The following is a 23,180-nucleotide window of genomic DNA, read 5'->3' on the forward strand; positions in this document are numbered from 1 at the left end:
TAAGATCTGAGCAATTTTGCAACATCTCCACTGTGCTTGTCATGACCAGTCCTCCAGTCTTATAGAACTAATGGGGCACTTAAAATTCAATTGACAAAACTTTTTTTTTTTTAAATAATTTTTATTTTTGTTTAAAGTATTACAGATGTCCCTTTTTCTCCCCAATGACCTGTTCCCCCCCACCCCCATTCCTTCCCCCTCCCCAGTCACTCTCCCCACCATTATCCATGTCCTTGGGTTGTGCATATATGCATATAAATTCTTTGGTTACTCTCTCCTCCCCCGCCCCCCTCCATCCCTCTGACATTCGTCAGTCTCAACTATGCTTCCATGTCATTGAATCTATTCTACTGTCTTTTCCTCTGCTTTGGTCTAAGGCTCTTGCCTTGGTATTGCTCAATCTAAGATCTCCCTTCCATAAACATAGATTGTCTCCTTTTGACCCATGAGACTAGATCAAGGAATTTATTTCTGCACTGCTGAATGGAGCCCTCCTGATTTACTGTAAAGAACTTATAAGGGCCTTTAAGACTAAGTCACAGTTCACACAGCAATCATTCCACAGGTGCTCCTGAGAGAATGGTCTACATCATGATCTCCATCCAGGAGACCATGTCTATGGGAAAGGCCATCTCCATAAAGATGCCCTTCTGCCAGATGGAAAGGGCCACATGAGTTATTACTAATTCTTGTGCTGCTAAACGTAAGAGTACTGACTCATGAATTCGTTTCTCATGAAAAGGCCACCCACACCTGAGTGGTCATCTCAACCTATTGGAGATCTTAAGCTAAAAATCTCTGAACCCAAGACTACCACTAGGATTCTCATTCTGGGATCAAATCAGATGGTACCTGATGTACATGGCTCTCCCAAGACCCCACACCAGTCCAATAATATGCAAATCCTCCCAGCAACCCTTACATTTGGTCTTCCCTTTGACCACCTGTTTCATTTACTGATTATAAAAATGTGTTACTTTTTTGTATGATTCAGATGAGTTCACACCTTGATGGGCCTTAATCAACTATGTTACTTCTTACAGTATCTACTTAATGTGGGGAAATTCAGGGATTGTCACCACTCAATCCTGGGAAGCAGGTGTCCTTCCACTCTCGAAAACTGCTTGGGCAGTTTTCTGTCTCAAGGAATCCCAACCCCCAAACTTGGAACAACCAAACCCATACTAAAGTTCCTACCCTGACCCAAACATATAGAAACCTCAGATGCTCTCTTAAACACTCATGATGAATTATATGATGACTTTGTCTTCTGTGTTGACGACTATTATGATCACCCAACAATTGGGAGAACATGAAGTCCCTGGCCAATATATAGGACTTAATACTGCACTCAGGGTCTAGGCTGAAGGGCCTATTAATCACAGGCTCTCACTTGAAGGCACCATGTTTTTCTTCTTATGTGGGGCCCAAATATGTCACCTTGTCAACCTGATGATGAGGCAGATGTGGCATTGTTAGTACCTAAGGCTGTCACCAGACTCTTCCTTCCTCTGCAATTATCCCCAATCTAGGCTCTTTTGTCTATAAACTTTGACCAAAACAAACCAAACAAAATTGGAATTTTGAATATGGTCTTTTCGGCCCTCTTCACCCCAGACTGCAAAATAGATAAGCCAGACTTTGGGCATAACTTCGCTAGAGCTTTCTTTCGTATGAAATAGTTGAACTAGAAAAGTTGATCAGAAATCTATTCTTGGAGGACAATCATGGGACACTACTGCCTCTGCTCTTGATTGACCGTCTGAGGTAGCCCTACAAAACCATAGGGCTCCAGGCGTGTTAGTGGCCCAAGGCAGTGCATGGTACCCTACAGGAAGAGCAATGTGTTTCTATGTCAACAAATCAGGTAGTGATACAACAGCTTGAGGTTTTGAAATAAAATATTACAATCCTTGGACAGAACATTAGCCCCTAAGTTGGCACTGGACAGACTTATTTAGCTGGCTGCCTGCAGGAATAGGGAGCTGGCTTCATTCTCTATTACAGACCCTTCAGTATACTGGTTTTATTACACCGCCTGCTACATTAATTAGATGTCTTACCAGGTGCATCGAACAATCACTGACAGCCACTACCAGAATAATGGTAGTAGCCCAATGCCTAGAGATGTTATAACAAATAAATCTGAGAACATCTCTACCAAAGAACTTCAGATGTGAATGATGACTTAGCTCTGCTTCGGGCAAGCTTCCTTGTTGCTCACATGTAGCCATAAGCTCTCCTATTGTACACTCAGGGGACTTTCCCTCCTACGTGGGACATGACATACAGGAAGTGAGCCTTCCTGGAGACAAGGGATCAATGTTGCTTTTCAATGACTGACCAATGGTACTTCCTAATGGTTGGTCATCCATGCTTTCTAAGGAAAGATCTCAATAGAAAGGGGAAATGTGAAAGAAAAACAGAAAAATGGGAGTTGGTATAGTCAAGAGAACAATCGAGAATGGAGCCAGCCAGAAGGCCTCTGGGAAGCTAAGACATCCCACCCTAAATACTCAAGGTGCTCTCCAATGAAAAACTGATTCCTAAAGAGCTGAGGCCATGAAGTTATACTGACTGGTGGAATGGTTAAAGTAGTCATAAAAAGCCCAACTTTGATGCAGCTACTTTCTTAAGTTTGCTTTTGTCAGGCCATGCTACCTAAGCCAGGTTACTGGCTCCTTGAGAAAGCTACTCTCATTTCTTCAGTTACATACCTTCTTCCTGACCCAGCCTGGCTACTCATCTTTACTCAGCAGGTTTCACTATGGCAAAAGATTTAAAGAAAATCACCTCTTCCTACTGAGGCTATTCAAAAGAACTTTTATTATAAGCTCTAAAACCAGTTCCAGAAACATTTTTACATAAAAGGCGGCTCTGATTAAAAGATTTTAGACAATTCTGGTCGAATAAAGTCATGAAATTAAAATTTTTCTTATCCTAAGCTGTCATCTTATACACGCTTCTCTAAATAACGAAGCAATAGACCCTATCACAGATAAAGGTCAGCACATAAATATATATCTAGCTAAATGTAATAAAGCATTTTCTATTAAAAATTACTATAAGCATCTAGTACTATAAAGAGGGGAAAATCTAATTCTGATGAACCTATGCCCTATGGGAGAAATAACAAACACAAAATTTATAGAACTTGATGATTAAAACTGTAAGTTCTATCCCAAAGCAACTTAAAAATTTCCCAATAAAAAAAACTTGGGTTGGGGGTACCAACCAGGGAATGTGAAAGGAAACTGAATATTCCACAGGGCCTTAAAAAAAGTCTTCTGTTTTCAGCTAGAGATACATGAAACAGATAAAATTACATATGTACCTAATTCAGGATAAGTTAACTACATTAGAGTATGAATGAAAAATGAGTTTTGGGTTGATTTGGCATTGCAGATACTGGTATGAAAACAGCATATAAATTTCCCTTTATATCAACAGTTATTGATAACCAGAGCTAAAGTTGAATTTTATTTATATGACAGGCAACAGAAAACTACAAGAATCCTAAATTAATCTAGTTAACATATTTAATACTGATGTGTAATATTTAATGCCTAATTAAAAGTAGCAAAACATGAAATTTATAGACTTATTTAACAGATGCAGCAAGAAAGCCCTTTTCCCTTATTTATAATTCTTTCAACCTAATCACTTTTAATGTTGCAATTTTGGATTTAAGCAACATCCATAAACACAATCTTATTTGCTTATAAAAAGAAGTAGTAAACATTACCTTATAAATGTGCAATTTCCTAATATTCTAGATGTGAAATTAAGGCCTAGTGACTTGTTCAAGATCACATGGCTAATCAGCACAAGATTTCAGACTTTCTAACTCCCAGTTGGTGCTCTAATATACCAAAATACTTCTGGGCTAATAAACACTTGTTTAAACCAACAAACCATTACAATATTTAAGAATTTAGCCCAACAGGAATATAAAACTTTAGCACAAATATGCCTGACTTGAAACTAAACCAGATTTATATATGGCAAATAAAATACCACATATATAAAATCAAAGGCATCTATTGATTTCCAGATCGTGTTTTATCAAACTTATATACCAATCAGAAGCTCAACTTAGCACTGCTAAGTCTGGGTACATCAAAGCTTTGTAAATTTGTATGACATTTCCTCTATATAGATAGGAGTTACTAGGCCTAACTTAATCACTCTCCAATCTTTAACAGCAATTTCATATTATTTCTCAGAATATTTGTACTCTTTTGAAAGAATGATCATTGAAAAACTTAGCAAAGTAACTAAGATGACAGGTTCATGAATAGCAAAGTGTCTCTGAATTTAATGCTTATAGTAAACTGTATTTCTCAGTATCAACAAGATCCTTCAAAAGGAGACTTATCTGTCAATAACAATTAAATAAAAGATGAGCAATCTAGAAAGCATAAAAGAGAGAGTACAAAAATGAAATACTAACTGAATAAAACAGAGGATTTTGTGGTAATATTTTCTGTGCAGAAAAAACTATGGTGGAGAGACTTGCACATAATTTTAAAAAGTAAACTAATTACCAAGTGTCAGAAAGCTGGTAAAGCTTCCATGCTACATAAAATTACCTCTTAAATTTAACCAAGTAAAAATTCCTGCTATTCAATCATATGGCAAGATATCCTGAAGCAAATAGTTTCATGAATCCTCAGAAAAAGAGAAAATTAAGGCTAAAAAGATCAAACACCAAGTGTTCATCAAACCTTTCAGTCAACAGAGCCTTTATTAACATGCAAGTATCATTTGCCACAAGATATACAAGTTTTCCTAATCTTTCAATTCTTTTTCAATATTTTAACTTAAGGTTACTTGTGGATCTAACATAAAAAGTAACCTACTAAAATCGGTCAAAGTTAAACTTGATTCTAGCTATCACCTTAAACTTTAAGATTATTATTTAGGTTTATAATTGACATTATTTGTCATCAAGTAACAGAATGTAATTCTTGTACTTGATAATCTTCTATACTAAAATATGTACCAGTATGTCTTCAGAAGTTACTAAAATATATGCAATTAACATATATATTTAACTGCTTTCAATAAGCTGGAAAGTACAATGTTAAGTCTTCTAAGAGGAAAATTATTTATAGATCTTGGTTGTTTGTGATTTTTGCAGTTTCCAGAAAAACTGGTCCACATTAAACCAGTCTTGAAGAACTAAGGTGAAAACTTATAGACCCTAACGACAGCTTTGATTTACTAAGAGGAACAATAATAAACCAAACTACAGGGCTCTTTTCCCAGGTCTAAGCAGAGACTATCATAGTTTTTGAAAATTTTTTCTCTGCTTAGTATCAAAGTTGGAATGACCTCTTTATAAGCAAGATTTCAGTAGAAGACCCACAGATGATGGGCATATTTATTGGGACATATTTTAATTAATAGAAGATAATTCATATACTATATCAAAGTGCATTATAAGATTTGCACTACATCTCTCCACATGTCTGTCATATTTATAACATTTCAGTTGGATGCAGGAAGACTGGAATAGTTCAGAAAAGTCTAGCTTTTAAGATCTGGGTAAAGTTCATAGTGAGTCTTTTAAAATATTTAAATAACCAGAAGTATAATCACAACAAGGGACTATGTAAAAAAGAATGAATACTGCAAAGGAAGCTTTATAGTTAATGAAAATACAGTACTTTGGATTGGCCAAAATGCACAGTACACATGAAATCAAGGTCATGTAGTTTACTTATTGACCATGCGGCTACAGTTCAAAAAGCTACTGCTTCAACAGCTGTACCTAGTAATCTTTCAGATTGCTCTTAAATAAAGTTCTTAAATTGTAGCAAGAACAAAAAGATAAGATACACTTAAACAATACTGCAGTTTATCAAAAGACACATAAGAAATTTCAACTCTTATGTCTTTGACAGTTGTAAAAATCAATATTTGGCTAAGTTATAAACATGTTTATAATTCAATTATCTGCATAATTCTAGTAATGCTAATGACGGCTCTAAGACCAGAATAGGTTTAAAAAAAACACTAAAAACATAAAAATACGTAGCCCCAATATTTACCTGTAGAATATGTTCATTTATGACTAAATTTCAGCATTTACTATATCACCACTGCTCTAATTTTAAAAATCACATCCAAAGGATAAGGCAAAACTACCTAGGAACTGGCGTATTTGTTTATTTCTCAATTTGTGAAAATGTCCTTAATCTGTTGATGTAGCAAACAAATTTCAACTCTGCTATGCAAAAGAAGAGGTGGTGGTCTGCTTTGCAATGAACTTTAAAGTTCAATCGCACACAGGCAACATGCTATATATGAAAAAATTACTAACTGAACTACAGATATTAAATACTGAAAAAAGTTAACAGTTTATTATAATTTATTTTATTTAACAATCTAGGAAGTTCGCGGCCATCAGCAGTTCCAGTGCAATTTCAGGTGCAATTGGGAATTCAGGAATCTCCGTGGAGCTGTTAGTGTAGCGAACCTTGTAAGTAAAATACATGCATACTTTTGATAGCACATGTGAAGGGATCTCTCTAAAATTGACTTCATTAGTTTCGTTCTCAGCAAACTGACCTATAAAAGAAAAAGAGGTATGTTTGTTATGGGCTGAAGTGTGTTCCTCCAAATTCATACGCTGAAGTCCTTAACCCCCAGCACTCCAGAACGTGACTATATTTGGAGATGGGTTTTTTTGTTGTTGTTGTTTTTCCTGTTCAGGAAACATTTTAAATATGGAATGCTTCACAAATTCGCACGTCATCCTTGCACAGGGCCCATGCTATCATTCCGATTTTAGTATACGTACTGCAAAAGTGAGCATAGAGACAAAAACTATGACAGGGTCTTTAAAGAAGTAATTAAGGCAAAACAGGATTTATTAGGGTGGGTCCTAATCTGATACTACTCGTATGCTTGTAAGAGGAGATTAGGTCACAGATGCAAGCAGAAGGAAGACACAGGGAGAAGGCCATCTAGGAGACAAGCCTCAGAAGAAACCAACCCTGCTGACACCATAATCTTGAATTTCTATTCTTTCAGGTTCGATTCCGGTTAAGGGCACGTACTTTGGTTACAGGCTCAATCCCTGTGTGTGGGAGGTAACCAATTGATGTGTCTCTCTCACATCGATGTTTCCCCACCCCCCCTTCCACTTTCTCTAAAAAGCAATGGAAAAAAATATACTTGGTGAGGAATAAAAAAGGAAAAAAGATACAGAAGCCAACATGATGTGGCTCCTTCTGGCATAAAAATGGGAGGAATCTGAGCATCAGTGAATGACTGCACTGGATGAAGAACCATCATAAAGTCATCAGCTGATAATGATATGCAAAACCAACCAAATAAAACCCCCCAAGCTACTGGAGGATGCTGGAGAACCAATTCCTCACTCTAAAAAATTATATGTAAAGGGGGGAAAAATTAAGCATTTTATCGTTTCTTTCCTGTAGAAACTGTATTTCAGGATAACCAAATAGTTCTTTAAAGGAGAATTCTAATTAATAAATTCAGAAGAAATTATGCAATTAGAAAATCAGTTTTGTAATTCCATATGAAGTATATACCTCAGCAATAATCACAATGAATGCTAAAACCATTATATGAAAGTCTGACTGGGGAATTGTTCATGGATGAATCAGTTTGATAACCCTGGCACCACAAATCAAACTTGACGTTGCTAAGATGTGTTACAATAGGATACAATAGTGCGACCTATGAAGTATTCTTGCCTAGTAAAATGAACCAGGTTCTCAGCAAGCATCTGGAATTCTAATTATGAGTTTACAAGATGAAACATTAAGCCTAATCAGGATGTGGACATTATATAAATAACCTTGTTTCTTTGTAAAACTGATGGTCTGGAAAAAAAGGAGCGTGAAGGGGGACTATCAAAGATTTTGTAAGTGAAATGACAATGTCAGGGATTTGCCTGAAATAAGCTTTAAAAAGTGGGAATAGTAGATGAAATGATATTGGCAAAATGTAGGTAACTCCTGATGCTGTGTACATGAAAGTGTATTATTCTTTCTACTTCCATGTATGTTTTTAAATCTCCATAGTAAAAAGAATATAGAAAAGGAATTGCAAGGGACCCTAAATAGCCAAAACAGTCTTGGAAAAAACAAAGTTGGAGGCCTCACACTTCTCGATTTCACAACTTAGTACAAAGCTACAGTAATCAAAACAGTTTGGTGCTGGGATCAGGACAGATATGTAGCTCAATGGAAGAGAATTAAGAGTCCACAAATAAACCCACACATTCAACAGGACAAAGAATGGTCTCGTCAGCAAATTGTATTGGTATATCCACATGTGAATGATAAAGTTAAATTATTACCCTATACCATGTACAAAAATTAAGTTAGAATCAAAGATCTAATTGTAAGAGCTAAAATCATAGAACTCTTGTAAGAAAACATAGGGGTAAATCTTCATGACATTGGATTTGGCAATGGATTTTTAGACAGGCCTCCAAAAAACACAAACACGAACAGGGATAAAAGATAAATTGGGTTTCACCAACAAAAAAACTTTTATTCATTAAAATATACTACAACCTACAGAATGGGAGAAAATATTAGCAAATCGTGTATCTGATAAGAATCTAATGTCAGAATTTATAAAGAACTCTTACAATGCAACAAAGGAAAAGACAAACAACCCAATTAAAAAAGTGGACAATAGACTTGAAGAGACATTTCTCCAGAGAATACACAAATAGCCAGCAAGCACATGAAGAGAGATATTCAACATCATTAGTCACCAGGGAAATGCTATCAAACCACAATGACATACCACTCATACCCATTAGGATGGCTAGAATTAAAAAACTGCAAATAAAAAGTGTCAGTGAGGATGTGGAGAAAACCACGAGGAACCCTCAGACACTGCTGGGAGGAATGGAAAATGGTTCAGCCACTGTGCAGTTTGGCATTTCCTCCAAAAAAAAGTTAAACATAGAAATTACCATATGTTCCAGAAATTCCAATCTTCAAGAAAAATTCTGGTAAAAAAATTACCTCAGAGAAAATGTTAAGAATAGATATTTGGGAGGTGGTAACTTCCATAGATAAACTTTCGAAGCGGGAGCACAAATCTAACTAGGAGCACAAATCACCAGAGGCCTGTGTTGGAGAAGCTGACCATGGAAACTAACCTAGGGAGATGCTCCTTCCTATTACAAAGTAACCAACTGGGTCTTATTGAAACTAGGGTAAGCAGCTAAAAACAGATATGGCAGAAAACAACTTTTCCCCAATGCAACATAATCATGCAATGTTCAAATAGTTGCTGTCTCTTTTAAATGCTTTGAGTAATTTAATTCAACTTAAAAAAACATTCATCAAACATTAAAGGTGAAGATACATGAAGAGAAAATAAAGAAGTGTTCCTACCTGGGCCACTCAACATGGCTTTTATTGTTCCCGATGTTAATGCATGTTCTCTTTTTACAATAAATTCATGACCATCTGAAGATATCAATTTGACATACATGGCATCAGGGCCCTCACAGCCACCATAGGTTTTCTCTTCTCCATCTAAATAAAGTAGTAAAATGATTTCTGAATCACAAAATTTATTAACAAACAGGTTTACCAAGGTTAATATTGAGGAACTGAGATCAGAAAGATTTCTGGGGGCTCATAGCTACCAAGATTTTAAAGTTTTTAAACTTATTATTCTTGACATATTTTCCAATGTCAGAATAAAACTACATTCAAGCATGTTACTTTGGAGGAAAATTTGCCAGTACTTTTCAAGGAAGTATTAACAATATGTTTGTGACCACAGCAGCACATTCAAATTTGAAGACTAAAACAAAATATTCAAATAGTAAAACTTTAGCTCTGGCCAGTGTGGATCAGTAGGTTGTGTGCTGTCTCGTGTACCAAAAGGTTGCTGGTACGATTCCAGGTCAGGGCAAATGCTTGGGTTTCGGGGTGATCCCCAGTAGTGGTGTGCAGGAGGCAGCAGATCCATGTTTCTTTCTCATCGTGTTTCTTTCTCTCCCTCACCCTTTCTCTCTCTCTAAAAATCAATTAAAAAAAAAAAAAACTTAAAAAAAAAAAGAACTTTAATTCTATCACTTAAAATACTCATTTAAAAAATAAGATGTATAGTGTGTTTGTGAATGTTTATATGCCATGTGAGCTCAATTTCTGACAAGCTCAAATTCTAAATGTCAGGGCTTCCTTTACTCAGCATTTTACTCTTGATCCATAAAAATAGTTGTAAAAATTTTTTATTGCTCAGTTTAACTTATTGCACAATGAAAGTAATGAATACAGACAAATGTCAATCTTTAAACACTGAAAGTGGAGGTGAGGAGATGGAATGTGTAGATGTCACCTGCTACCAGCTACCCCCACTGCCGCCATGCTGGCCTCAGCCACGGTAGCTAGCTCAATACAACTTTTTGGGGGAGTATGTATGTTTGCATATCCCTTTAAGATCTTTCTCACATACATAACTTTTACAAAATTGTACTGAGAATATTTTAATTTTTATGGTTACCAGTATCTGAAAAAAAGTTTCTTATGGCTTATTCTAAAAATTTAGGGAGCCCTAGAGAGAAGTACAAAGGATGAGGCTGAAGTAATGTTCAGCTACTAACACCCATTTACTTATTTATTTCTTAATAGTTAATTTAGATATCCCTAAAATTAATAAATATCAAAATTACTTATGTACTACTGCTGCCCAAAATGTCTACTCTGAATATAGTAGGAGAAAACACTGAGATAAATCTAAATTTAAAATGCCATGGAAGACTTCACTCCTCACTCCCACCCCCAGATAGGAAACTGTTTAAAGGAGTCTAAAGAGACAAATTAATGCAATAAGTGATCCCTGATTAGATCCTGGATTTAAAATAATAAGCCTGTTATAAAAGAACACTATTGAAACAACTGAAAAACTGTTAATATGAACTGAATACATGCTGACATATTTAGGTGTGTACAACTAAATCTTAAATGATAGATAAAAAAGCATTTTTATGTTTATGTGTGTATATACACATGTATATATGTTTGTGTATATATACACATGTATATATGTTTGTGTGTGTATATAAACACACACACGGAAAGCAAATGTGGCAAACAGTAACAAAAGGTAAAGGTTATGTAGTGCACTAGTTTTGCAATTTTTTATTACAAAAAGCTGGGGGACTTGTAAAGATGCAAATAGCTTCTAAGTTATAGATATCCAAGCATATAGGTTCTTAGCAGTTCTTGACAATTTCTATTATCAATTATTTAAATAACTGATATTAGAATAATTATCAATTATTTAATTTATACTTCTAGTATTTTTTGCAAGCTAAACCATTTTATATATCTGTTGGAAAAGTTTCTAATATCTTAAGATACAATTACTAGGAATCACAAATTTTCTTTGTACAATAACGTTACTGATCTTTCAAGACTATACAGTAAACATAAGCTGTTGATTTAAAACAATTACCTGCAATCTGCTCTGACCATTTTCTAACTTGCATTTGCATTCACTGATATTGAAGGCCTATCTTTGAGAGGAAAAAGCAGCTTCTACTAGTTGAAGTACTTACCCGTTATTTTCTTATGAAACTTACCCATTATGTTCTTATGAAATTCTACTTCGCTTCCACAGGAAGTTTAGTAGTTTCCTGAAAATATAACAATGCTATATTAAGACTAATGATGAAATAACATGTTTTTCATCCATTATTATTTAATGTCCTCGGTGTTACAAGTTTAAGGACTCCCCCCTGCCCCCATCTCCACCCTCTGCTAAGCAGGAATTTCCCAGCCACCACACTATGGAACAGTATCTAGTTTCTGAATATCTGAGAAAAGATGATCACCTCCAGGACAAAAAAGTCAAAATACAGATTTGTTTCCTCCACACCTCCCCACCCCCCTTAAGACAACTATTCTAACAACAGTTTAAAAACACAGATGCTGTTTGTTAGGACCTAAGCTGAATTTGAAAGAGATCCTTGGCCTCAATTGTCTTCATATATATACTGTATCTACTTGATTCTGGTAGACACTAATATATTTGCTGAATAAATGACAACATGATAAATCCAAGGACATGAAGTAGCTTTCATGGCAATGAAAAAGACAAAGCTTGCCCTCTTATGTAAATGTGCACATCTATAATAAATCTTACTGCTTCGTTTGTTCTCCAGACAGGCTACCCAAGTTTTGAAATTTAACAGTACAATGGTAAAAATTCATAATTTTTGGAGAAATCCTAAATTTTATAAAATAAGATGACCTCTAAATGAAAAGGGCTCATGTTTTCAGTAATTTGTATTTTAACAGCATTTCTTCAAAGGAGGATTTTATTAATACCAGTATTATTTTTTTATGTCACTATCAGGAACACAGCATATCCTTATTATCCTTTTCTCTAAGAAATTCCTGACTAATAGTTTAATTCCAGCCTTAAGGGAAGGGTCAAAAAATGAACCACAATATTTTAGAGCAAGAAGGGAATTTGGAGATAACCTATGTCATCCTCACCTTAAAAAATGGTAACATCACTGATGTATAGAGAAGATGAATGACTTGTTCCAGGTAGTGATGGAATGGAGCAGAAATCAAATGTTAGTCTAGAAAACTGGCTCAGCACGGAGGGAGATATTTAAAGTACTGTTTCTAATGGGAGAGTAAGGCAGTAGAGGCAATGTAGCATTATTACCAACAATTTAAGGGCCTGGTAAGCGGCAAACACTTCATTAAATGCCTTACACTGTCTTAATTTAAAATAACATTTTCGCAAAGGAATTATTGTTTCCATTTTAAAGATGAGGAATCACATAGAGGCTGCTACTTGCTCAAGGTCTCTCCAGCTTGAGTGGCAGCCTGAGGATGTACACCTACGTAGGCAGGCTTTATAGCCCACACTCCTATTACTCCGCACTGCCGTGGTAAAGCATTCGGCTCCCGACAAAACTACTATCCACTATGCTGAGAGCTGCTGATCGATTTCCTTAGATCATTCTCTCAGGTTTAAAAATGGCACTATGTCATTTTATGAGAATAACAGTTGGCAATTAAAAATTCATCAGTCATTATTTTCTTCTGTTCATACGACTTTGTAATCACTCCTCTAACAAACAAAAAGCAAAACAACAAAAAAGGACAAAATGCTAGAAAAACTAGAACAAGAATTTCAAGTGCCAACTTTTCTATCTGGAAAATTTTCAGAGCAAAATATCCAGAATGTTTACTTAACTAGTAGTAGCTAGGCAACCAGGCAAAGTGACATCATAGAAGCCCTTTGGGTAGCGACAGTTTCTCCACAGACTTCTTAATATAGTAAATCAGTTCCAGCATTTATGCAAGGGTTAAAGGGGGAGAGGGAAGACTCACTAACAAAGAGTATATCAACAAGAATTAAGAGTAAATTTTAATCCCTAGGTAGAAGAGAAAATATTTGAAGTATGATTACATTTGGACTTAACCCACAAATTACATACAGAAATCTAAGTTTGGGGTGGCAAGTCTCATTTCGAACATTTGCGCATCTACTCCATAACTGGGCTGTTACGGAAATATGAATTAGGCAGGTAAAAACAAGTGGTCAAGGAGCAGTGGGCTGAGAGTAGGTCTAGGCAAGAAGACACAGTGTGAATAAAGACCTGACTAAGACGTGATTGTGCTCTTAGAATATTATATATAAACATTACTCTTTTATAGTTTTTTTCATTTTTTGGTAACAAAGAGAAATTCTAGGTGAGCTCAGGGCCTACAAATGAAATCAGTTTTGAATCTAGTATTGAACACTGAAAAGATCTTTGAAAAGCCCATCATATTTCTGATTTGAAATTTTACTTTTCATATACTATATTGCTACATGGATTTCTATTCTGTTCCATCAACCTGTTTATACCTGACCAATATCCCCAATGTTTTAAATAGCCCGATAAACATGTTTTGCTCAATGGTTGGGCAATTCCCTTTTTGTTATTACTACTTTTGCGTATTGTTTCTACTGTGAATGGGATCTGTTTCCCTATTATAGTTTCTGAAAGGTTACCGCTGGTGTTTTAAATCTACTTTTTTTTTACATTGGATATTTACCTGGAAAAAATGTTAATGTCTGACATTACTCACAAAATACACTGTAGGTCAAAGTACCAAATGTAAAAACACCACTCTGGAAAAATAGCTAAAAAAAAAAAAATACAAATGGTTCACAGATCTGTAAAAAATGCTCCAGTGGTAAGCAGTAAAATAAATGCAAGTGTAAATATTTACACTTGCTAAGAATCAGTGTTGGAGGGGAGGGGAAATGGGTGATACCAAATAAACAACACACTAGTTTTGGAAGGCAGCAGCAGAATAGTCAGGAGGGTAGCAATCTTGGTATCTATTTTAGAGAAACCCAGCATTTGTGTACAAAGGCAACTAGGTTCTTTACTATATGTGTACAAAAGAAAAACTGAAAATACCCTAAAAGATTCACCAATTAGGGAATGAGCTAAATAAAAACAGTATGTCTGTACTTACAAAATATTATGGGGCAGTGAAAAGGAAAAAGTTAAATCTATATTTGTAATGACATGGAAATACCAAGATACAATTACAGTTTACATTCAATATTATTTTGTATTAGTTTCAGGTGTACAGCATAGTGGTTAGGCAATCATATACTTCACAAAGTGTTCCCCCCAATATTTCCAGTACCCATCTGGCACTGTAGTTATTACAATAGTACTGACTATCTTCCCTATTCTGTACTTTATATCCCCATGCCAAGAGAAATTGCTTATTTTTTAAAAAGCAGATTAGAATGCTAGCGTGTAGTTTGCTGCCATTATGTAAAATAAGTGACTTCTTACCTTAATTACCTCATGTTTTTTGCAGATAAATGAATGCATAAAAATACATGTTCAGAAGTGTAAATAAACATAACTACAAAACTATGAATTAAAACTGATTTTTAAAAAGCAACAAATAAGCACATAGAACCAAACGGTGCATGAAGGGGACAATGGTCAGTAAACCTGATGATTGTTAACTATATGTAATACAATTAACTTGCAAAACAAAGTAAATTACATTAACCAAAAATTATCTAATCTTCAGGTCTATATGAAGAGGTGTGGGCCATATAATACAAATTGGTAGAAGTTAGGAAACAATTCCAACTTTTTTTTTTTTTTTAATAAATATACCTTTATTGATTTCAGAGAGAGGAAAGGAGAGGGGGAGAGAGAGATAGAAACATCAATGATGAGAGAGTCACTGATTGAGCCCGCAACACGGGCATGTGCCCTGACCGGGAATCGAACCCCAATATAGCCTGGATCCCAGGTTGATGCTCAACCTCTGAGCCACGCCTGGCTGGGCCACAATTCCAACTTTTAACAAGATATCAAAATATCTTGCCTAGCGTGTGCTTATAGTGTTACAGAATGCATGTCTCTGAGGATGAGCTAAAATCCTCATTCTGGCCATTCAACTTATAACAATGCTCCTATATTTAACTCTTAGGTAGACAGTTTTAATACTTTTAGTGAATAGTACCCTTTTCCATCTTCTCCTCCACAGTGGAATTTATAGTTTTCTCCACTAATAGATAAAAATGTTTCACAGCTGCCTTATTAGTGTGTCCTTTTAGATCTATCTGTCATCCTAACTAGCTATGCTTCCACAAGGCAGGGAGGCTCTCTCTCTTTATGATCCACATATCCAGCACACAATGGTAATTATGTGGTCATGTTAACAGACATGTTAACCCACCACAGACATAGACAGTATCCTGAGCTTTCCAACAAAATACAGATATTCAATGGCACCACACTTTTGACTAAGACTGATTCTTTTCATATTTTTCCTTGATGTTGGCCTTCAACAAATTTGGAACTTTCGGACAACCACAATAAAAACTGTTCTTTCTAGGAAACATCTCTTTAAGTTTACTGAAATATTCTGGTTTATACTGAGGGAAGGGAGTGACTAGGGAGATGGTATTCTATCTTTCACAATAGAATTAAATCAATATGAATTCTAATTTAAAAAAATATATGTATCTTTATTGATTTCAGAGAGAGGAAAGGAGAGGGAGAGAGATAGAAACATCAATGATGAGAGAGAGAGTCACTGATCGGCTGCCTCCTGCATGTCCCCGACTGGGGATCAAGCCCGCAACCCAGGCTTGTGCCCTGACCGGGAATCGAACCCCAATCGCCTGGACCCTAGGTCGATGCTCAACTGCTGAGCCACGCCCAGCTGGGAAGAATTCTAATTCTTAAAGTAACTTTATCTTAAAGACTTCCAGGGCATAAACACATTTTATAAAATTATGATAACCAAAATGTCAGTCTCACAATTTTGCACCCACTATCATAAATTGTTAATTATAATACAAGTGTATGAAACATATATTCCTGTACATACGTGATTTCTGGAATTTCATGTTTCCTACAACTAATTCAGTTATCTTCGAATTTCTATCTTGAGACCCAAATAGGTTAAGTGATAAGACTTCTGTTTCTTTACCTTCTAACTGCAAAAAAAAATGGGATAAATTGTGTCTTAAAGTCCCTTCCAGCTCTACCATTTCATGACTGAACCCACTGGAAATTCATCTTCTCTCTACAATAAATGCCTGAACTCCCAATTTCCCATCTTTCTTAAGCAGAGTGCTCCCACACAGTAGAGAACAATCCGGCTCCAGCTTGCGTTCCTACTGAATCTATCTCACCCCTGGAAACTACCTAATCTCCCTTAGACAATGATCTCCAAACTCCTTTGTTTTGGTTTAAAAAGTATGAGCAAATATTACAGTATAACTTCAAAGATTTTCCAGGTTATTTTCTAGCACTGCAAAAACTACCAAGAAATCCCAAACAAGCCTTTTATAAGACATAAACTAATACTACTTTAGAACTTGATATATAGAGCTACTTATAACTTCTGACTACAAACTATTGCCTAATTATATTACAAAATTATCATAAGGTAATGAAACTGGCATCCTCCATTTGAAATTTATATATATTTACATATACTATATATATATATATTTGGAATGGTAGATAATTATATTTGTCTTTTTATATTTATTTGTTCATCCCATGTTTCACTGTGCTTTATCCCTAACTCCCTGACCTCCTCCAAACCAATTCTCTGCCTAGCTTAGGCGTCAACCAAAGAGCTGAATGTGGCTGGAGAAAAGACAACCATTTTGGCTGGTCTTAACTTTTAAAAAAAAATTTTTTTTTAAAAATATATTTTTATTGATTTCAAGAGAAGAAGGGAGAAGGAGAGATAGAAACATCAATGAGAGAGAATCACTGATTGGTTACCTCCTGTACACCCCCTACTAGGGACTGAACCTGCAACCCCCTTACGTGCCATGATGGGAATCAAACCTTGACCTCCAGGTTCTTGGGTTGACGCTTAACCACTGAACCACATTGGCTGGGACGGCTGCTCATAACTTTAAATTTATGTCCACATGCTTTATGTAGGAACTTGGCATTGTATTGATCCTAGCAAACTGGTTTTATTACTCTGAGAAAATTTACAGCTTCCTTGAAACCTCCAATATCCCTCTCCTCCTTGCCCTGACCACTTATTTCATCAAAAAAAAAAGAAAGAAAAAAAGAAAAAAAAGGAAATAGCCCTCGTTGGTGTGGCTCAGTAGGTTGGAGCATCATCCAGTGCACCAAAAGGTGGAAGGTTCAATTCCCAGTCAGGGCACACACCTAGGTTGCGGGTTTGATACCGGGTTGGGGTGAGTACAAGAGGCAACCTATCGATGTTTCTCTTTCACATCAATGCTTCTCTCTCTCTCTCTCTTCCCCTTCCTCTCTGAAATAAAAAAAGAAGAGGAAACAATTACTTCAATTGCCTTGTCTTTCCTCCTTCATCCTAGCTGCATATATATACTATATACTCTACCCTCATGTTTCATTCTTTCAAAAAAATATGTCTCTATTGATTTCAGAGAGGAAGGGAAAGGCAGAAAGAGAGATAGAAACATCAATGATAAGAGAGTCACTGATCGGCTGCCTCCTGCACACCCCCACCAGGGATCAAGCCCACAACACGGGCATGTGCCCTGACCAGGAATTGAACCTGGATCTCCTGGACCATAGGTCAATGCTCTACTGCTGAGCCACACCAGCTGGGCTACCCTCCTGTTTCAAAAGTTAAATAGGAACCATCCTTCTAGCCAAGGCTAAACTTTCCATGTAAACACATCTATCCAAGGATTTTGTTGCCATCATTCCCATGAACACATGAAAATGCTGTAACATCATCACTACCATTTTCTCCTTAATCCACTCTGATCACTTTTGGCCTATTAGTTCATTCAAAGAGCTCTTACAAAATTTCAACTACTTTACTTGGTCACATGTAAAGGGTTTTACAGTTGACTACTGCCTCCTTCCTGAAACTTTTCCTTCCTTTAGTATCACAGATGCCACATTCTTTTCTGCTTCCATCACTTTTGGCTCTTCTAACCAGAGTGCTCCCAGTCTTCTGCTCTCTTCTCCATTAACACTCTGTACTTGATGTCCTCCAGTCAGTCCACAGATTTAAATATTACCTATAAAATTTGACTCCTAGATTATCTCCCTAGCCAGACATCTTCCCTAAGAAACAGTTGTGGAAATCCAACCCTGCCACTGCACATATTCTGTATTTCCTTTACAGAGCTCCTGATCTATTCCTCAGAAACTAGTGCACCCTCCCCAGCCCTCATTTCAGTAAATGGCACTACTGTTCACCCAGATGCTTGGGCAAAACAGCTGATTTCTCAAATATGAATGAATAAAGAAGAAGAAATAAATAATTTTTTTTGGGGGGGGGGGGCTCCTAAGCATGAAGGCAAGACATTTGGCTTCATCTTCAAATTACATTCCAAATCAAACCACTTTTCGCTAACTTACAATTCTACATCTCTAGTTCAAGCCACCATTTCTCAACTAGACTACCATGAACTTCCTTAGAAGCTGGTTTCCCCACTTTCCTTCAACTTGGTCTATTCTCCACCCAGCAACTAGTCATCAAAAGCATAAATCAGATGTCCCTCCTTTGCACAAAATCCTCTCATGGCTTCTCATTACAAACAGAAAAATAAATATCAAGTTCCATCTTATTTCGTCCTAGTTAATCACTCTGACCTCATCTCCCATCACTATTCCTTCACTAAGCACCAGCTACACTGGCATCCTTAGAATTACAATAGGTCAAATTCATTTCTTCCTTAAGGTCTTTGCACTTACAGATACTGCTATCTTAAATCTCTTCCCTTATATCTTCCTCATTATTTAGGTCTTCAGGCAAAACATCAATTCCTCAGAGAGGTAGATCTTCTTTGTTCACTTCCCTTTCAAAATTAGACACCCCCACCCTATTCACTCCAACTTAATCTAACTCTGATTTTGCTATATTTTCTTCACATTTATCACTACCTGGAACTATATTTGCTTACTTACTGTATATCCTCTCTCTTTCTTCAAGCTCCACAAAGGCAGGACTAGTATAGTGCCTGGCATATAGGAGATGCTCAGTAAATATTTCTTGAATGAATGGTACCATTGTTTTCTCAATAACCAAGGCTTGAAATGTCAGGCATCACTGGATGGGCTTTTTCTGATATTATGAACAGTAAACGTTTAGCACAGATTAGTTAAAATGCATTAACACGTATCAGTGTAAATGCAAAGATTTTCCAGATTATTTTCTAGTACTGAAAAATCTACCAAAACTCCTCAAACAGCATTTTATAAGGCATAAACTAATACTACTTTAGGACCTGATATATAAGGCCAACTCTAACTTTTGATTACAAATTACTGCCGAATTATATTACAAAATTACCATAAGATAATGAAACTGACATCTTCAATTTGAAATATATACATACATTTTTGGAATGTTCGATAATTAGATAAGTCTCATACATAGGGAAAAAAGGATAGTCCTTTAAAAATTAAGTATGAACCCCAAATCACTGGCAATGAACAATAATATCCACCATCGCCGATTCCTTGCCATTGTTATCTCCAGAATGAATCAATCCACGTGAAAACTGTGATGTTTCAGCATCATGAATTAGATAATGAAAAGGAGGTCAGAGTTATCATTTTAGTCCACTAAACAAAAGGAAACAACTACTGAGGGATCAAAAAGCAAAATTGGCAGTTTGAAAATGAGATTTTAAAATTCTAAAGAATTTCGGTTGTTTTCTACACTTAAGGCGATGCGCAGTCGAAATGCTAGCATTAATGACACGAATCCCACAGCTATGGGTTACAACTGAGGTTTCAGTTTCACGAGAGAAACTCGATGGCCACTGTACTTGACACTAGATACCTCCTTTCAGACCAGACTGGGAGATAGATGCGCGACAGCCGCAAACCACCAAGTCGGGCAGAGATCGCCCAGTAAGTTGCCCAGAAGGTAAACTTCTGGGGTGCCCCAGGTGGAAAGCGCGAGGGCCCTTTCCTATGACTAGGGACTGCCTCCAAGAAAGGGGCGAAGCTCAGTGCACACGGAGAAAGCAAAAATGAAAAGCGACAGAGCTGCCATGCTCCTAACTCCACCCTCCCCGCGCTAAGCCCAGGGAAGGCCCAGTCTCCCCAGCCGCCGGCCCCCCTTCCACCCTTCCCGGAGCCCACCGAACAGCGCCGGGAGAGGTCCCGCCGCCCTCTTCTCCCCTCCCCCAAACCTGGGGCCAGGGAGGCCCGGGGAGGTTGGGAGCTTCCGTTCCTTCCCCGCCCAAATGGGAAAAGGTGGACAGTGGGGCAGCGAGCGCGCCCAGTACGAGCCTCCCTCGTCCTCCACGCGGACCCGGAGCTCCGTTCCCACCCCACCCTGAAACTCACTGGTCAGTCCCGCAGCCACCGCAGCCACCGCACCAGGTCCCCGCGCACCGCCACAGCCCCCGCTCCAGGGCCGCCCCCCCACCCCCACAAGCCTGCCGCCGTGGGTTCCGGGGCAGTTGGAGGAATCACTTCCGTCGGGTCACAGACGCTCTCTACGACGCGCGGGAGATTAGTGTATGGCGAGGCGGGGACGCACGGAGTTTGTCGCCCATTTTCGTCCACAGGAAGTGCACAGAGCCCCCCTCCTTTCTCCCAGTACCCTAGGCCAGTGTGTGGGGCACAGCGATCACTGGTAAATCTCAACCAATCTGATACTAGGTCTTCTGATTCCCAGCATGCAGAGCCGACCCTGATCCATTTTCCGTCAGGACAGCGCCCTCAGAGAGATGCTCCCGATCCGAGGCCGCACTGCATCCTGGGACTTGTAGTTTTGCCGGCCGGTCTGTCGGCGTTTGGTCGAGGCAGCAGTGCGTCCTGGGACTTGTAGTTTCTCACTCTGGGTGTTACGATTTGGGCAATTTTAGAGGTTATCCCTGCCTCTCGATTGAGGGTGGTAGGCCTGGAGGCTGGAGACTGTCCGCATAGGAAAGATCGAATGGTGGGAGTGTGGTTTCTAAGCTAACAAGATCGTGTTCTTTATGAAGCAGCATCTGTCTTTTGTGAGAAGTTGCAGTGCGTGTTGAAGAGCATCTCGACTGTTAGCGCAATCGGCTGGCCTCATTTCCTCTCTTCCCGGTACCCTTCAGTGTTTTTCCGAAAAGTAAGCACATTCGCCCCCGCCCCCTCCCTGCCCCGGGGTTGCTCAGCTCTCCTCGATTCTGAGATCATTCACACCAGTTCCAGGCGTCTGCCACCAGGACTCGCTTCTGAGACCTCGGTCCCTCCACGCCCTCTCTCCCCCGCACCCTCTCTGGCTCTCTGGCTCACTTGCTCTCTCTCGACCCGCCTATCCTTTTTATATACTTTCCTGTGGTTAATATCAGGCACCCTTCCAGGAAGGCTGAGACAGCTAAATATTCACGCTCTTTACAGGACTGTGTCATGTAGGGGAAAGTAGGGCCAAGAAGCTCACCAGTGCAAATTGCTCAACTAAGCGCTGTTATGTAACAATGTCCATAAACGGAAACAGATACGGCCCATCCAAAGTTTGTTGACCTAATTAATGACTTTTGCGGGAAGACATTTTTAGTTGATTTGGCAGATAAACTGTATTACTTTTAACAGAAAGACTGCCGTGGGTTAACTGTGAAAAAACCGTTTAAATTCTTTGATTGTAATGGTACTCACGAGTTTGGTGGGGAGGAGACACAATGGGGTGCGAAGAGGAGGCTGTGGGCCCATTTTCAACCAGACCTTTCCTCCTTTACTTCCAAAGTGTCCTTTTCTCTCTTCGCTTGCCCTTTTGTCCTCACTGCATTATCACCCTCTAAACTTTAGGGTCTAAAGGGTGATAGTTGCCTAGAGAATGATAGAATTTTCCAGATGAGGATCCCGAGGCTAGCTAAAACCAGACTGAAGGCTAGAACCTAGTCTAGGGCTTTTTTTTCCTTTCATGCAAAATTTAATTTATTTTTAAATTTTATTTATTTATGTAATCAATATAATACATGCTTATTACAAAAAATGCAGAAATTGCAGATAATTTTGTTTTTTTACATGAGCTTTTACATGATCATACACTTGATTGCTCTGATGTGTAGCCTGTATTATTGACAGGAAGCCACTGTCAGGATAGAATATGGAGACAGAATGGTTTCCTGTAGGCAAAGATGTCAGACATGGGTGCATTTTGTCTCCCTATTAGTTTAATGCCGAACATATACAAAAATGTGGGCTAGACTCAGAGGAAGGAGGATATTGGTAAAAGAAATATCAGCAACTTAAAATGTGCATGTGACACCATCTTACTGGCAGAAAGTAGCAATGATTTGAAATGATTTTTGATAAAAGCGAAAGAAGAAAGTGCCAAAGCTGGACTGCATTTGAACATCACGAAGAGACAAATCATGACTACAGAAAAAATACACAACTTTAACATAGACAGTGAAGACAATGAAATTGTTAAAGATTTTGTTTACCTTGGTTCTCTCATCAATTCAAATGGAGCCTGCAATCAAGAAATCAAGACAAGGCTGAGACTTGGAAGGGCAGCAATGGAAGAATATGGAAAGTGCACCAATAGCAAAGATCTGTCATTGGAGACCAAGGCTAAGACCATCCACACCTTCATATTCCCAATTCCTATGTATACATGCAAAGTTGGACAGTGAAGGTGGCTGATAAGAGAAATATTGATTCATTTGAAATATGGTGTTGGAGGAGAGCTCTATGGATT

The 23,180-nt window shown here is 37.8% G+C and overlaps 1 protein-coding gene across 1 annotated transcript; it reads right to left on the reverse strand.

Moving 5' to 3' along the window:
* Window positions 1–4,728: 4,728 nt before the first annotated feature.
* On the reverse strand, window positions 4,729–21,265 carry ELOC (elongin C). Its single transcript, XM_081116357.1, has 4 exons — window positions 20,846–21,265; window positions 11,597–11,650; window positions 9,396–9,539; window positions 4,729–6,576 (listed from the first exon to the last, which is right to left on the reverse strand). Exons 2-4 carry the CDS (start codon window positions 11,598–11,600, stop codon window positions 6,386–6,388), a joined length of 339 nt encoding a protein of 112 aa, XP_080972483.1. The 5' UTR covers window positions 11,601–11,650; window positions 20,846–21,265; the 3' UTR covers window positions 4,729–6,385.
* Between the last annotated feature and the right edge of the window lie 1,915 nt (window positions 21,266–23,180).

The sequence above is a fragment of the Miniopterus schreibersii genome (assembly GCF_964146895.1).
Source record: "Miniopterus schreibersii genome assembly, chromosome: 17".
Taxonomy (NCBI): Eukaryota; Metazoa; Chordata; class Mammalia; order Chiroptera; family Miniopteridae; genus Miniopterus; species Miniopterus schreibersii.